This window comes from Sturnira hondurensis, unplaced genomic scaffold (assembly GCF_014824575.4).
Source record: "Sturnira hondurensis isolate 20B ecotype Veracruz unplaced genomic scaffold, ASM1482457v3 Scaffold0006413, whole genome shotgun sequence".
NCBI classification, from domain to species: domain Eukaryota; kingdom Metazoa; phylum Chordata; class Mammalia; order Chiroptera; family Phyllostomidae; genus Sturnira; species Sturnira hondurensis.
In genome coordinates, this window is record NW_028079044.1 from 57150825 (window position 1) to 57167183 (window position 16359).

Genomic DNA, 16359 nt, shown 5'->3' on the forward strand with positions numbered 1-16359 from the left:
GAATCATTTTTCTTACACGAACGTCCCTGCTCTGTGCTTTTGCTTCAGTTTATGGGGACTTCCGGCCCGGACAAGACAGAGGACATGTGCTTCTCCCTCTCTGTCCCACCACGCAGAGCTGAAGGTCAGCTGTGAGAGAGGGCAGGAGACTCTAGGAGGCAGAGAGAAAGGCAGACAGGCTAGTGGCTACGGGGTCCTAGAAACATCATGGGGGTGTTTTCTCTGGTTTTCGTTGTGCTTCGTATATCCCGGCCCCGGAGACACAGGCACCCCAAACACTAACGGACAAGCAAGGGGGCAGGAACGAGGCAGCCTGGCGAGGCAGGAAGCTGCAGACAGTGGCCATCCCACCTGAGCACCAGGGACGAAACGCAGCCCTAACCCCGCCCCAAGCCCACCCCCAATACAGAGGCCACCTGGAGGGCCACACTCAGCTGCATCCCCTCCCTCTGCCGGGGCTGGTGGCAGGCGAAGGGGTGAGCTGAGGCCTTCCTCCCTGATCGCCACCAGTGGGCCGACAGCACCCAGGAGACCACGAGGGACCCTTGACTTCCACCCTCACCTACAGGAATCATCGCACTTTCCTCCTTGCCCCCGGGGTGGCTCAGAGAGGGTGGAGAGAGGCTGGGGCACTCGCCCCCTTCCTGAGGTAAGAGGCCACCACCCCCAGCGTGCTCTTGGAGGCCACGTGGGGAGCAGCCAGGAGACCCCTCGCCCCCCTCAGCCATAGTGGCGTCAGCAGAAGCCTGCTCTAACAGAAGATGGGGTGAGATCCAGGGCCTCATCACACAGCACTCCAGACGCCCAGGTCTCAATCAAAACCCCTTGTCCCGCCACACCAAGAACCAGGAAAAGCTCCACTCGATGAGAAAAGACCAGCAGCGGCGGCCAACGCCGAGCAGACGTGCAGCTGGAATGAACTGATAAGGGCTTTACGGCCGCTATCGAAAGAGCCTGTGAGCAATTATGAACAGGACCAGAAAGAAAAGGAAAATCCCCACAGAGAAAGGAGACAGGAAGAAAAAGCAAAGGGAGGTTTTCGAACTGGAAAAAGACAGCCAAACATACACAAACAAACAAGCTCACTCGATGGACTGAAAGGGCAAATGGAGAGCACAGAGAGAATATCGTGAACTTGAGGACACAGCAATAGCAACTGCCTGACCTGAACAACAGAAAGTAAACTTCACAAAACGTAATGAGCGCAGCCTGTGAGCCGGTAACAGAAGGTCTAACACTCTCTGTCCTCGGCATCCTAGGAGGGGAAAGAGAGTGGAGCTGAAAAAATATGTGAAGAAACAATGGCTGAAAACTTTCCCAATCTGGCAAAACACTTCAACTACAAGAGCTGAGAAACTGAGAGAACCCCGGACTGGAAAAAAACACACAAATGAATCCATGCCGTGATACATCAAGGACACATTTCTGAAAACAGAGAGTACGGGAAGGGCAGAAAGCAGCACTGTGTTCGAAGAGGAAAATGCCATTTGGGTGACAGCGGACTTCTCCTCGGAAGCCATGGCGGCCAGGGGAGATGGCGCGACACAGCGGGTGCTGAAAGGAAAGATGACGATGGAGAGGTCTCCAGCCAGCAAAAATGGCCGTTAGGAATCGAGAGAAAAACAAGACTTTCTCAGACGCAGGAAAACTAGAAGAGAACGTGTCACCAGCCCGCCTACCCCAAAAGAATGCCCTTGAAACAGCAAGGACGGGGTAAAAAGGAAAAATGGGGGTAAATAGAGTCAAGCGTCTTTCTCCTCTTGAGGTTTTTAAAAAGAAATGCCTGGGTCCTCGAGGGTCGGAGATGGTGCATCCTCACCTGGGGGCAACCACAGCAACTGTGGCGCTGAGGAGGGCACCCCAGCTCCCCGGGAGGCTGGCTCAGAAGGCTCTTCCCCGAATCCGAATTTCTAGAGGTGGGGCCCCCAGGCTCCGAGTGGAAAGGTGACTCTTACCCCCACGAAGGTTTGAGAGGTCCACAGAGGGACCTTCGGTTAACAGAGGGTCAAACCCGGTCACTCAGTGTGAACTTTAGGGAAGGCGAGAACAGTGTTTTACACATTCCTGGCTCTCAGCGACCCAGCCTGCGGGTCTAGGACAAATTTCAAAATAAAAAAGTAATCAATACCCTCGCTGGGGTGAAGGTCACATGGCTACACATGATCACAGGGTGTTGTCCCAGGGAGTGTGGGCCCCAAAGGGGCCTGCCATTCCTCTGTGCCTCAGTTTCTCCCCCGGTAAGATGAAGACAGCTCCTGCCTTTCCTAAGCCGTGGGGGGGGGGGGGGGGGGCGGGCGGGGTCAAAGGGAAGAGCAGACCAGACCAGCTGTGAGCAGGCTGGTAAACACTTCCTTTTAACCGGCGTGAATGTTTAACCTTCCCCTGAAGAGGGCCACTGTGTTGCTCCTTTGTCTTTGCAATGGAATGTGTCTGTGCCCTTGACACGGACTCCAGGGAGAGTGGGCATGGTTGAAATAAAACGTCTGACTGAATTCACAGGCCTGTTCTCCGCGGCGCTGCCGGTGGTCGGTGGTCGGCGGGGCACTGAAATGGATGGAGGGCTCCTGGCCTCAGAGGGTTAGTGGCACTGGGAAGAGGGCAGGAGCGCCCATCCCCTGCCCCACAGAGCTGACCTCCCTGGGGGCGCAGCCCTGGGTCTTCTCCCCTCCCTGCAGACAGGGTGGTGGTGGCATGTGACAGTCTTGCAGAACCCTTACGGATCTCTCTCTAACTGGGATAGGAGGAGATCTGTAAATAGTCCTGGGGCGGGGGGAGGGGAGGGTGGCGGCCAGTGTCAGAGCCCAAGCCTCAAAGACATGAGTGGGGGGCAAGAGAAGGGTGTTAAACTATTTTAAAAACACAAGTGTCTCCACCAGCCCACCTTAGAGGGCAGTGATTAGAATTCCCGCGCCGGCAGCACTCAAAGCGGGGTGCAGGAGCGCACCCCGACCCCGGCCCTGACCTGAGTCCCAGATCAGGCCGAAGGGCAGGGTGGTGGGGCACGCCGGCGCGGCGGGGAGGGGGCTGCAGCGCGGGCGGGTTCCTCCTCACTGATGTCATGGACTTGGCGCGAGGCATCCGCGTGGCGCGCAAACGTGGTTTCGGCCAAAAAGCACAATGTGTTTCTTGTTAGGGGCTCACGAGCCAGGGCCTCGGGTTTTGCTCGTGGTGCTGCGTTACATTAGGATGCATCTTGATTCGGACAAGCCGGCCCTTGTGGCTGGCTGGAGAGGGCGGCCACAGATTCCCACAGGACGGCGGTTAGCCCCAGGCACCTGGGTGCGTGGCGGCGGGGGGAGGGCAGCGGCCGGGACCCCCGGTGACCCGGGCTCCCCACGGGGGATGGACCCGAGCCGCGCCCCCGGGGGGGGGGGGGGGCAGACGCGGCGACGCCAGCCCCGAGCCCCGCCAGCTCCAGGCGGCCCTGGGTTGTTTTCCAAGACGTTATCTCTTGCTCAAGTTAATTTTTTTTTTCATTTGGTGACCGGAACAAAAGTCCCAGGAAAATCCTTCGTGAAAGCCAAACACAGCCACAAACCGGGGCACTTCACAGCATTTGTAACTAAATATTTGCTGTGCTGGTAGTTAACCCGGCCCCTCGGCCAAACTTCCCAAACTTTGCTTTCTTTGAACGCAGGGAGTTGAAAGGTGATCTCCCCAGGAGGGGAGCAGACGCCTGAAAGGAGCTGGCTCCGGCTCGCGTTTTCCCGCGGGTTCTTGAGGTTCAGGGTGGGCAGGACCCTGAGAATCCTCGAAGGAACCGGGCCGGGACCGGGCGGGAGGACTGCTAAGCCCTGGCGGAGGCGCTTTGTTAATGCCATTAGCTATACGCGACAAGGAGAGTTTAGGCAGGCCTTCAAAAATACCCAGAGGGAGAAAAATAAACATCCCCTTGTTTGCTTTTTGTGGCTTCGCTCATTTTCCTCCCCTCTCGTTGCCCCCATATTTAAGGCTGTTTTAAGCCCAAATTCGGTTATCTGGTTTGAAGGCAAGGGCTCCCTCTTGCCAAGATATTAAATAAACAATGCAAGCGAAAACTTGAATCCTCTTGTAATCCACATGCCGTTTCCTCGAAAACCACCCCGCACGGTGCTAAGCCAGATAGCAGGGCCGGGAACAGGCGTGCCCTCGTCCCTGACCCAGAGCCAGCAGCCGCGGTCAGACCCGCCGCTCCGGGACCCGCGGCGCACAGTCGCGGCCGACACTCCGCCTGCACAGGAGGCCCCTGGAGAGACGAGAACGCGAAGCGCCGTCAGCAATGCTGGCATCTGGTCCTTCCCCGGAACTTTCCCTAGAGATAAAGCCTGGACGGAGGCGGCGTCAGCGTCTGCGGGACGTTTCTGGCCTCTCGACGCCCTCAGAGGAAACCAAGCCGCAGAAAGGGGCCGAGGCGCCCGCTCGCTCTGCAGTGGGAACGAGGGCGCGGATGCTGCCCCGCCGCGGGCGGGCTGGGAGCGCCCGGGACGTCCTCCTGCCTCCCCCAGGCCCATGCAGGGATGCAGTTCTTTTGGGAGTCTGGGGCTTCTTCGTGTAACTGCGGCAGGTTCCGAGGGGGGAACACGGGGGTCGGGGAGGGATCTTTGGAAGGTACTTTTGGGAGCCCAGAGTCTCAGTGCTCGCCGCTAGGACCCACATTGATCACTAAACCTCGCCTTCCGCTATGGCGGCCACCCTCTGCCCGCCGAGCCCCATCCCGAAGACCTCGGTTGCAAAAACAAATAGAATAAAGCAAAACCTTTTGCTTTGGCAACCTCTACGCCACACTACGCCTCCTTCGGCAAAAGGAAGATTTCTTTCTTCTCCCTCTCCTGGCTTATTTTTTTCTTCTCCCCCTGCCCCCCCCCCCTTTTCTTTTCCTCTGCGTTCTTCCTCTCCCCAAGTCGCTGGAAACTTAAGACGCGCGGCGGCTGCAGGTGCGCGCGGGCGGGCGGCCGCGCCGGGGCGAGCCCGGGACCGCCGGGCCTCGCAGGCATTGATCAGCTGGGCGCGCGCGCTGAGTGACGGCGCGGTTGCCATGGCAGCCGCCTGAGCGGCGCCGCGAGGACAAGGCTGCAGGGCGGCGTGAATGGGCGGCGTCACGCGCCTGGCGCCAGAGAGTCTGCTCCGGGGCTCGGGCTCCGGCCCCGCCGCGGCCTGGCCCGCGCGTCGCCGCCGCCGCCGCCCATTCATCACCTGTCAGGGATCACTCGGGGGGTCGCGGGCGGAATGGACACAGCTGTGAGAACAAAACCGGGGGGAGGGAGGGCGAGCGCTCCCCATCAGGCCAGATGTGCGGAGAGGACCTGGGGGCGCGCCCTCCCCCCGCCGCCCCCCCCCGGTTGCATCACGCGCGCCGGGCCCAGGCTGCTTCTGATTAGCGCGTGGGGCTGGCCGCGCTGCGAGCCGCCGGCCGGGCCGGGATGGAAACGGAGCGCCCGCGCGGGCCCCGCAGCCGGTTAGGGGGACTTCCGGGGCCGCTGTGTCGCTTTAAATGGGGGGGACGGCGTTTCCACCCCCCGCCGGAAGCCTTTCACACCTTCCCACCACCCACGGATCTCGCAAATCCAGGGCCCTGTCTGCAGCTGGGACCGTTTGAACTCTAGAGGCCTCGCGCGCAGATCGGCAGAGACGGCCACTGACGGGCCCTTCACTGCCTGGTGACCCCCTCCCCCTGCAACGCCCCAGCACCCTTTTCCCCTCGAAACCCCAATTTTCAAGGTAATTCCGTGTTGGGCTCGCCGGGACAGACCTACCAGTGACTGGGCCTTTTTTAAAAAATCATTAACTTATACAGCCTCATAATCTCCTTAAAATGATCTTTAAATGCCCGCAGGACTGGATGGCGCGCCCGCGGGGTCGACCTCGACGCTGTCGGGCTGCCTGGACTCTGACGTGGCAGCTAAAGAAAGAAACGCCAGAAAACTTGCACCCCGTTTAGCCATTTCACTACCTCGGGGCACAAAAACGGTCTTGGGAGAAGGCGCTGCCCTCATCCACATCCCCGGGGGGGGGGGCAAGTCACAGCGCGCCGCTCTCCTTACCCCCCCAGCAAGGCCCGGCCGCCGGGGTGGAGGGTGAGGCTGGCGCGGGGGTGGCGCGGTGAGGGTGCCAGCGCGCGGCTTCCTCGGGTAGAGCTCGGGTCTCGTCGGCATCTCAGAGCTGCGAGGTCCAAGAATCCCGAATCATAATCCGAGAATCCCGAAGATGTGTGTTTACATTGGCTATTGTTGTAAAATAGTCGAAGTATAACATCACGAACCCAAAGTGTCAAAACAAAATCTGTTCCTGTGGCACGTCTGTGACAGAGACACATGCACACGGCGCCCATCAAAGGCTGGGACTGTGGGGGACTCGGGCATGAAGTCATTTCCAGACTCGGTGTTCACCGAGCGCCCTGCCAGGAAGCAGATGCGGCGGCATTTGCAAGGGCCTGGCCCTCCGCAGATTTCCCTGCTGGTCAGGAAGCCACCCACCTCCCTCCTCCAAGGCGAAGTGGCTGGGTTTTCGTCGAGTGACAGCCACCTCCGCGCCACCCACTGTGACTCCCTAAGGAGAGGCCCCGGGGCAGGCACCGGGCTGGCCCACCGGCTGAGGGATTCATCATTAACGGACGAGGAAAAGACTTTCTCCATTATTAAGCTCTGCTTTCTCTGCTGTCCTGCCCCCTTCCTCTTAAATGCCAAGGAGGTGGAGATCCTGACAAAAACACGAACGAGGTGCCCTCAGGTCTCCAGTTGATTGTACCCTGGGGCAAGCACGTTTTTCAAGACGCACAACCCACTGCGGGGCTTCCGAAGCTGGAATCATAATTCACACAGCTAAGTGTGAGTTAACTGCAAAGTGTTTGAATAAAGACCTGTAAACTTTTGTAAAAATTTAGACCTCAGGAATGAGTTTTTAAAGATTTATAGGCGGGGCGGGGGGAGGAAAACACCCCTAAGTTGCTTTCATTACTAGCGTTGAAGATTCCAAACATCATCGATGACGGAATTGTTAAGCGTGTGAAGATGTCAGTCCATGGCTAGGGCCGCCTACTTGTCACAAAGCTTTAAAAATACAGTAGGTGCTGGAATGTGACACCGGCAATCACTCTTTGTGCATAATTAATTACATTACTTTGCCTCCTACACTGCAGGGCACAGACCCGCAGCCTCAAGGGCAGTGTATGTAAATACAGCTTCAATATGCAAATTATCCTAATGATTTCCGATTAGTGGGATCATTATAATAGTTCTGCCCAGTTCTAGAAAAGGCCCCCCAGAGCGTCCTGCATCTCAGAGCTCCTGAGCGTTCAGCTCCGTTCCCAGTAAGCACGCACGAATTCTACCGAGTGGACAATGACATCTCCCGCATTGCTCTGGGCGGCAGATCCCGCACTAAACCTGTCCATGGATGCGCGCGTGGATTATTTTTCCACAAAGCTTTTCCTTAAAAGACCGAAGCCACTCTATAAATGTCACTTGCCAATGGCAAAGTTATTTGCGTTTTCCCTTTGTGCAGAATGGCTTTCTATCTAGGTAACATTCCCTGGGTCGCAGCGCAGACCTTGCCGGGGGCGCTGCGCATGCAGGGCTGCGAAGAGCTCCGAGGTACTGGGGCACATCCTAGGGCGAGGGTCCTGCCTCGCCCTTGGAATTAGAATTAAGACGCACACTCAGATTGCTGGGAGTTCTCCTCCCCCACCTTCCCTGACCCACCCGGTTCTCTCCCCGACTTCCCCGCCCTCCCCCTCCCCTCCCGGGCCTCCTTCACTCCTCCCCGGTGTCCCTGCCCCCTCCCACCCCGAGGGTACTGTACTCTATTTACCGCCCCAGCTGGGCTCGCGCTCGCCCCGCCCACCCCGAGAGGATTGGCTGCAAACGCGGAAGAACCGAGCTCTCGCCCGGCGCCCGCGCCCGCCAATGGGGTAGCCCATCCGGCCTGATGGACACATCTTCTTTCACCAATGGGGACGCAGGAAAGCCGGGCCGTGTGGCCCCGGCTAAGGCAGATAAAAGCCGCCCCGCCGCGCTCCCAGCTTCATTCTGAGTCGAGCTCGGTTCCGAGCGTTGGGAGCTTTGCAGGCGGCCGCCTGATCTCCAGGGCAGCCCGCTCCCTCCGGGTCTCTCCTTGCTTCCCCGCGGTCAGCATGAAAGCCTTCAGTCCTGTGAGGTCTGTTAGGAAAAACAGCCTTTCGGACCACAGCCTGGGCATCTCCCGGAGCAAAACCCCGGTGGACGACCCGATGAGCCTGCTGTACAACATGAACGATTGCTACTCCAAGCTCAAGGAGCTGGTGCCCAGCATCCCCCAGAACAAGAAGGTGAGCAAGATGGAAATCCTGCAGCACGTCATCGATTACATCTTGGACCTGCAGATCGCCCTGGACTCGCACCCCACTATTGTCAGCCTGCACCACCCGCGCCCCGGGCAGAGTCAGGCGTCCAGGACGCCGCTGACCACCCTAAACACGGACATCAGCATCCTGTCCTTGCAGGTAAGACCTGCCCCCGGCGCCCCCGCTCGCTGCCGCGCACCCCGGCTATCGTCGCCGGGGCCGCCGCGGGCACACCCCATTGTCCAAACGGCTGTAGTCGGTGACTGAACAGATGAGCTAATTAACTTTATTTTCTTACCAATGTGCTGTAGATTGAGCCGTGCGTGAAATTGCTGTTAAGTTCTGACATGGTCATGTCTCTCTCTGATCTGAATTATAGCACAAACATGTTTCACGGAGCTTACTCTATGTGGACTACTTTGAAAAAGAGAGAGGGGGGCGCCTTTCTCCTTAAGATTGTCTAACATCGTGCCGTTTATCCCCTGTCTCTCGCAGGCTTCTGAATTCCCTTCTGAGTTCATGTCAAATGACAGCAAAGCACTCTGTGGCTGAGTAAATGGTGAGTGTTTGCTTGTAGCTCCCGCTGGTGAAACTGCCCCTTGGAGTGTTTCTTCGCGTGTGCGGGTACTTGTGTATCAGTAAAAAATTTGATCTAGTAAATGAATGAGAGTGCATTGTCTGCATGTAGGAGCTTCTAGCCCTGGTTACTCGAGATCACAGGACATTTTTCTTAAAACAAACAAAAAAAGAGAACGAAACATGCCAGTAAGTTCCTAGGAAGGTGGTGGAAGAAAGTGTGTGTTGGCTTCTGTCTGGAATGAAATGCCCTGGCTGCTGTCTACTGTTGTTCTGGTGCTACGAGGTACTACCCTCCATATAATTAATCTTATCGCCGCAGATTCCACAGGGACCCTCCTTCCCCAAACTGTAGCCCTGCGGGATTCGGCTAGGCCGGCACTGCTGCCCCAGCCTCAGCCAGCCCTGTGATGTGGGATCCGGCTTCCCTATCTGTTAACTAAAGGGCTGTTTTCAATCAAATAATTGTTACAAGAAGCAGACTGGCGCCTGCGAGCACTGCTGTTGCAGATCCAAAGAGGAGATTGCGTTGGGAAGTTTTTCCCTTGAGTCCCTGCTGTTTCAATGTTTAATCTGCGCCGTCGAGGCCGAGTGTGTGCTGCATCTGGACGCCAGGGTTTGCCCAATCTCTGAGTGTTTGGTTAAATGTTCAAACTGTGGCTTCCTCCTGGCGCCAGCCTGCCCGCCGCTGCCCTGAGGTTGCGTTCTCCTAAACTTGCCTTTCTCTCGCAATCTTTTGCAGGTGTTCATGACTTTTCCCCCTTTGCACAACAAATCCACAGGAACTTATTTTTCAACCATTTCACAAGGAGGACAACAAGTTGAATGGACCTTTTTAAAAAATGGAAGCAGAACTAAGAAGGATCAGATCCTCTTCCCCAGGGAGTTTCTGACCTGGCTGGACTGTGATGATTATTTATGAAAAAGACTTTTAATGCCCTTTCTGCAGTTGGAAGGTTTTCTTTATATACTATTCCCACCATGGGGAGGGAGAACGTGAAAATCACAAGGGAATTGCCCAACTTAAGCAGACTTTGCCTTTTTCAAAGGTGGAGCGTGAATACCAGAAGGATCCAGTATTCAGTTACTTAAATGAAGTCTTTCGGTCAGAAATTACCTTTTTGACGCAAGCCTACTGAATGCTGTGTATATATTTATATATAAATATATATATATTGAGTGAAACCTTGTGAACTCTTTAATTAGAGTTTTCTTGTATAGTGGCAGAAATATCTATTTCTGCATACAAAGTGTAATGATGTACTTATTCATGCTAAACTTTTTATAAAAGTTTAGTTGTAAACTTAACCTTTTATACAGAATAAATCAAGTGTGTTTATTGAATGGTGATTGCTTGCTTTATTTCAGAGGACCAGTGCTTTGATTTTTATTATGCTGTGTTATAACTGAACCTGAATCAATACAAGTTCAAATTTATGTAGACTGTATAAGATTATAATAAAACATGTCTGGAGTCGATATCTGAATTCTGGATGATTTTTCAGATCTCCCCCGCCACCCCTGGCCATTTAACCCCTTGTCCTCCCCCCCCCCTCCGGCCACTCGGGGCCTTGTACGTAGTAGTTCCGGTGCAGGGACGCTTATCTGATAGAAGCTCAGGGCTGGAAGGTAAGACACACCCTAGTCTCTTTAGTTCCTCAGGGAAAATTAGTTCTGGGCCTTGTGGCTGAGTTTCAAACCAAGGAGTCGCTGGCTCAAAGTAAACCCTGAGTCAGGAAGGGCCACCTGCCCGAGGCGGTGTTCACTGGAGTAAAGGGAACTGCTTGTTTAGCGTAAGAGAAAAGGGTCCCTAGATTTCACAGTGTGACAGAAGATTTAGGAGAAGGGCCGAGAGCCCCCTGGGTGTCACTTGGCTCTCAGCAGCGCTGCAGGCCCGAGCCATCAGCCTCTGCAGCTTCCCGGTACTGGGAGCACCCGGGACCCGCCCAGCGCCCGGAGGCAGAGGCCCAGGGGCTGGGCCTGGCCCGCTTTCCCGCGCAGGGGGCCGCGCTCGCCCTTCACCCCTGACTGCCCTCCCTGACTCGCAGGGAAGGAGAAGAGGGAGACACCCAGGTGCCGTGGCTGCGGCACCCTGCTTTAAACTGGGTGGTTGGTCTAGATACGTCTTTAAAGTCCCAAAGTACTCGTGTATTTATATTCTCAAACTGGGAGATACTCTGCTAGGGTGTGTGGGAGGCGCACTGACCTGGAGGATAGAAGGGGCAGGGCGCTCGTCTCACCTGGGGTCCCCCTCTCGGCCCAGCTGCGCAGGTGTTCGGGGGCCGGGGGCGTCGGGTCCGCCCCCGCGGCGGCCGCGCTTCCGGCCGGACACGGAGTCCACCCGCGAGCGGGGGGAGGGGCGCGGGGGGCGGCCCGGACGGCTGGGGACCCCGGGACCCCTGCCGCGGACGCGCGCAGCCCCCGGGGCCGTGGGTGCGGTTGGTACCGGTGCCCCCGGGGGCGGGGCGGGCTCCGTGGCGGCGCCTGGCCCGGGCGGGGCGGGGGTCCCGACGCAGGCCGCCCTCCGGACCTGACAGCGGAGGTCTGGTCGCCGGAAGTCAGCGGCCCTGGGCCGCCGCGCACGGTCCCCGCGGGGCGAGGGCGGGGAGCGCGAGGGTCAGCCGCCGCCCCCAGCCCCGACCTTCCGTCCGTTCTCCGGGGACCGCCGGCGGGGCACAGACACCGGCCCTGGTGGCCTCGGTGACCCGCGCGCGGTCAGCTCGGACGGGCGAGGGAGCCCCCGGACCGAGGGCTTCCTGCAGCGGCTCCTGGGTTCTCCCGGGGAAGCTGTGCAGCCGGGGCGGGGCCGCTTCGAGCACTCGCGCGGTCTCCGGGGACTGTGGGCAGCGTTTGCGCGCGGACCCCGAGGAGCAGCCGCGTCGAGGAAGAGCGGCACCTTTCGGGGGAAACGTGCGCGGCGCGGCCGGCCCGCCCGGGGGGTCCGGCCGGTGGAGGCCGAGCGCCACCTGCTGGCGGGCCCGAGGAAGGCAGCCGGGGAGGGGGCGGGGCGGGGGCCTGGGACGCCTGGGGATAAGCACAGCCTTTTGAAATGAAGGGTGACGTCACGAGAGATTACCTCCCTAGCAGGAGCAAGTCGTTTCCGCGAGTGAGTCTGGTTCCATCTCCATCTCCTACTTATCCTTGGAAACTCGTATCCACCACCAACTCTAAAACTGGGTTGCCGCCCCAGATTTTAGTAAATGCGTGGAACACGACATTGCATGGTGGACAACAATGCATTGTGAAGGCAAATGAAACCCAGACGGTTTCCCTCCCTTTTCCTTAACTTTTTGTGTAACTTTATTTTATTGTGTCTTCCTGAGCTGCTTCACAGCGTTAACCGGGACTTCCCAGGCAACGCTGAAGGAGCCCTGGGGTGTCCTTGTCTTTTTAGCCCGCATCTTAACCAGAACAGGTCCAGCTCTCTCCGCTATGCCTCACGGGCGTGGCACTCTCTAGGATTTGGTTGGAATAGACAGTCTGTCAATTTTGGGAGCCCGCTTCAATGGTTAGGGTGGGGTTTGGTTCTGTTTTTTGAGAACTGTAAACATAACTTGGGGGTGAGTTTGGTAAAACATTTTCATTGTGTTGATATCAGCAGATTGCACTGATGTTTCCGTGGCTGCCTATGATAAAAGCTACTTGAACAAGCCAACACTGTTGAGTTCTGTTAGCCAATCTTTTACTAGAAATGGAGCTGTCGTTTCTTTTCTGTCCTCATCTGGTTTTGCAATCAAGGTCTCACTAACCGCAAACAACACATGGGAGTCAGTTCACATCTCGTTTGAGTTCCCAACACCATGGACAGATGCTCAGAGGCTGGCAGGCCTGTGATCTCCCATTTCTGCAGCAACTGGGCACAGAGGCAGGAAGCAAGTGACCAGGGGCACACAGTGTCTCGGGACAGGCTTCCTCGGCCCCCTGGAGGAGGGGCTTCCGGTGAGGCACAGGGTTGTGGAATGTGTGAGGGTGTAGGGAACGCCAACTCAAGACCACAGGGGTGGCAGAACAGCACAGAGAACTCAGTGACATGAGTGTGCACCCAGGGAGCATGGACCCGAGCTCGTCAGGGGCCCCGGCCCAACCAGAACCGGGGGCCAGGGTTTTGCAAGTGCCGGAAGCAGGACGTGGGCACTGAGACCAGCATGCAGGACTGTGGAAGCGGGCCATCTCGCGATCTCAGCTTTGTCTGCCTGAGCGCAGGAGGGAAAGAAAGTCTGGAGCCCTGGAGCCGCCTCCCCAGGAGGGGACCGGTCTGAGAAACTCTAATGCTGACACCACATTAACATAAGAATGGGCTCCTGGCTGGCGGTGCCTGGGCACCCGTGGTAGCAGACACAGCTCGTCTGGAGAGAGAAGCCCTCAGGGCAGCCCACAGCAGGTTCTCAGAGTTAGTGGCTTGCTGAAAGTCCGTTTACAACTTAAAATTTTTCCACACCTCTGGAAAGCAGATTGCCATGAGAGACTCAGTAGAGAGGAAGGGAAAGATTAGAAACCAAAGAACTATGAAGACTATGAATAATGATGACTAAAATGATTAAAGAAATCAAAGAACTAATTGAAAACATAAGAAAATCACAAGCAATTGTTACTAAAAGTGAAAACGGAATGAAATGGTTAAAACCCAGATTAAAAACTACTGGAGCATTTTATACACTAACAAGGAACAAGCTGAAAAGATATTAAGAAAACAATCCATTTACCACAGCATCACAGAGAGTAAAATACGTAGGAACTGACCAAGGAGAGGAAAGACCTGCAGTGAAAATGACCAAACGTTGCTGGAAAACATTAAAGGAGACAGAAATAAACGGCAGACACTCCACGTGGGTGAATCGGAGAATGCAACATTGTTAACATGTTGATACCACCCGAAGCAACCTGTCAAAATTCCTGTGATTTCTTCTTTCTTTCACAAATAGAAACATCCATCTAAAAATATACGTGGAATCTCGAGAGAACCCAAATAGCTAAAACAATCTTGAAAAAAAAAACCAAAGGGACTACACGCTTCTTGATTTAAAAATTTACTATAAAGCTGCATTAATCAAAGCACTGGTGCTGGCGCGGGACAGACTGACCGATGGGACAGACTACAGAACCCAGAAATAGACCCTCCCACGTGTGGTCCCGTGATTTCGGCCAGGGTGACCGGACCGGTCAACAGAGGGAGGCCAGTCTCCCCAACACGCAGTGCTGGGGAGCTGCAGGCTCACGGGCCAAAGAACGAGGCTGGGCCCTTCCCTGACACTGCACACACATGCAGTGACTCAAAATGCACGGGCCGAACTGCGAAACCCTCAGAGGAAAGCGCGTGGTACAAGTGTTCCTGGACTTGTGGATGATTTCTTAGATACGACACCAAATGTGATACGAAAATTGGGCTTTGCAACCGTTTACAACCCTGGGCCCCGTCCAGGGACTCTACCAACAGGGCGAAGAGGCACCTACGGGAAGGGAGGAAGCGGGCGCCGGGCCCGTGTCTGATGAGGGACGGACATGCACACCGGGCACACGGCAGGGCGGGGCGGGTCTGAGGGGCTGGCGAGTCCCGCTGGTCGCTGCCGTGGGGGCAGCGGCCCTGCTCACACACAGGTCTAGTGTCCGTTAGCGCGGCCCTGTCTGTAGGTGCCTTTATTACCGTCCGACGCCCTCAGCTCGCACTGACTGACGTGCTGCTGTGCTCCCTGTTCTGCGGAGGATTCACCTGCATCGGTCACCTCTCTGGGGGGACTGTGAACACCCCGCAGGCAAGAACCACGCCGGTCCTTCAGTGTCTTATACTCTCTAGTATGGGGCACCCAGCGTGTTGTAAAGGGTTCCTTCATCCTGGGGGTCTCCCCTGGAGAAACACCTTTCGCAGTACTTCTTGTTAGAAAAACCATTTATTCTAGAATATTGCCATCTTTTATCCTCAGCCTTCACAATGTATTGACTCGACCATTAGCACTTTAGCAAATAAATTCAAAGTGTATTTTAGGGAGAGAGAGAGAGAGGAAATGGTTACTTGACCCCAAAAGTCAGTCACTAAAATCACCGCACTCGGGGCCCCAGGCGCGCTCTGGGTGGAGCGCACAACATCATTCTTGAACTGAGTCCAGGGAAAAAACTTCAAATACCTGGGTTTGAAATAACGAAACACTTTCCTACCTTCTTGTCTGTGGGGGGGGCAAGGGCACAGCGGCAGCAGCACTTCTTGCCGGACAGCCTTGCCCCCACGTCAACGGCATTAAAGCCGCCCCCCCCTTTTAAAGATTTTGTCTATTTTATTTTTAGAGAGAGGGGAAGGGAAGGAGAAAGAGGATGAGAAACATCAATGTGCGGTTGCCTCTTGTGCACCCCCTACTGGGGACCTGGCCCGCAACCCAGGTGTGTGCCCTGACTGAGAATCGAATTGGCGACCCTTTGCTTCACAGGCCCGTGCTCAATCCACTGAGCTACACCAGCCAGGCTAAAGCCACCCTTGCTTCAATCAACTTAAAGCGACGTCAGAAAAATACCAAAAACCAGCCCAATACACTGAACCTCGTTTGGGTCTCTAAACGCTAAAAGGACAGTGGCTTTCAACGTTGGAGAGACTGGACTCAGCATTCGATGGTGTTAGTAAGTTTGTCGGGTATGAAACCGCTATCACGTTGTGTAAGAAAATGTCTGCTTTGAAGATGCCTACTGAGTGCTCACAGGTGATGGGCTGTGATATCTGGTATCTGTTGTGGAATACTCCAGAAAAGGGCAACTGGGTGGGGACAGCCGAGTCGGGCAGAGCAGAACGCTGCCAGCGGCCCCGTGCCAGGGCCTGACGCCCTCCCAGTTGAGCGAGCGTGGTGGCCCTTCCTCTGGCTGCTGGACGTCTGGGGTCAGGGCTTCATGTGGGTCAGGGCCTCAAGGACACCACAGTTAACTTGGCTTTTCAACCCGGGAACCAAGTAGTGTATTAAGTAACCTGGCATCATAGAACATCATAGTTCATTAGATGGTTTTACTTTCCCCAAATTTTACTCCCAGCCGATTAAGTGTCTGGCTATGAATGGAACCTTGAGCCAAGGCAAACAGCATTCCCACTTCCACAGTGTCGGGTAATTTGGGCCTCTGTGGAAGGTTAGGTAGATAGATGGATACAAGAAATGACCCTGCTAACAATGAACAGAGTAACAGAGTGTAACAGCCAAGGGTAAAGTTCAGGACCTCGCCCCACCCCCAGCCCCGCCCCGCTCGTCTGGGGAAGTATTTTCATCACCGGAAACGCACACGCAGTTGACATAATGGTGCTCACTCTGCCAACACCCTTGCCGTCCAAGTGACTGGGTGACGCAGACAAAAGGACCCTTTCCACACGCTTGTGCACCGCAAGGGGTGGGGGACGTCTGGACGGAGAAGGACAGGGAACGCGAACCCCCGATCTCGGGCTGAAGACTGTCCGCACGGCAGGTGTTCACACGCTTTGGCGCGAGGCCTTCATATTCTTAGTTGCAGGCAAGAGCCCGAGT

At 56.0% G+C, this 16359-nt stretch overlaps 1 protein-coding gene across 1 annotated transcript; it reads left to right on the plus strand.

Annotated features, from left to right (window-relative positions):
- Window positions 1-7909: 7909 nt before the first annotated feature.
- ID2 (inhibitor of DNA binding 2) lies at window positions 7910-10351 on the plus strand. Its single transcript, XM_037048676.1, has 3 exons — window positions 7910-8455; window positions 8792-8855; window positions 9615-10351. The coding sequence occupies exons 1-2, from the start codon at window positions 7925-7927 to the stop codon at window positions 8846-8848; spliced, it is 588 nt and encodes a 195-aa protein (XP_036904571.1). The 5' UTR covers window positions 7910-7924; the 3' UTR covers window positions 8849-8855; window positions 9615-10351.
- Window positions 10352-16359: the final 6008 nt, after the last annotated feature.

Excerpts from the sequence above, each read along its gene's own strand:
- ID2 (XM_037048676.1), top strand. The coding sequence starts at position 7,925 with ATGGGGACGCAGGAAAGCCGGGCCGTGTGGCCCCGGCTAAGGCAGATA. Across the intron at positions 8,456-8,791 it reads TCAGCATCCTGTCCTTGCAG|GCTTCTGAATTCCCTTCTGA; the intron begins GTAAGACCTGCC and ends TGTCTCTCGCAG.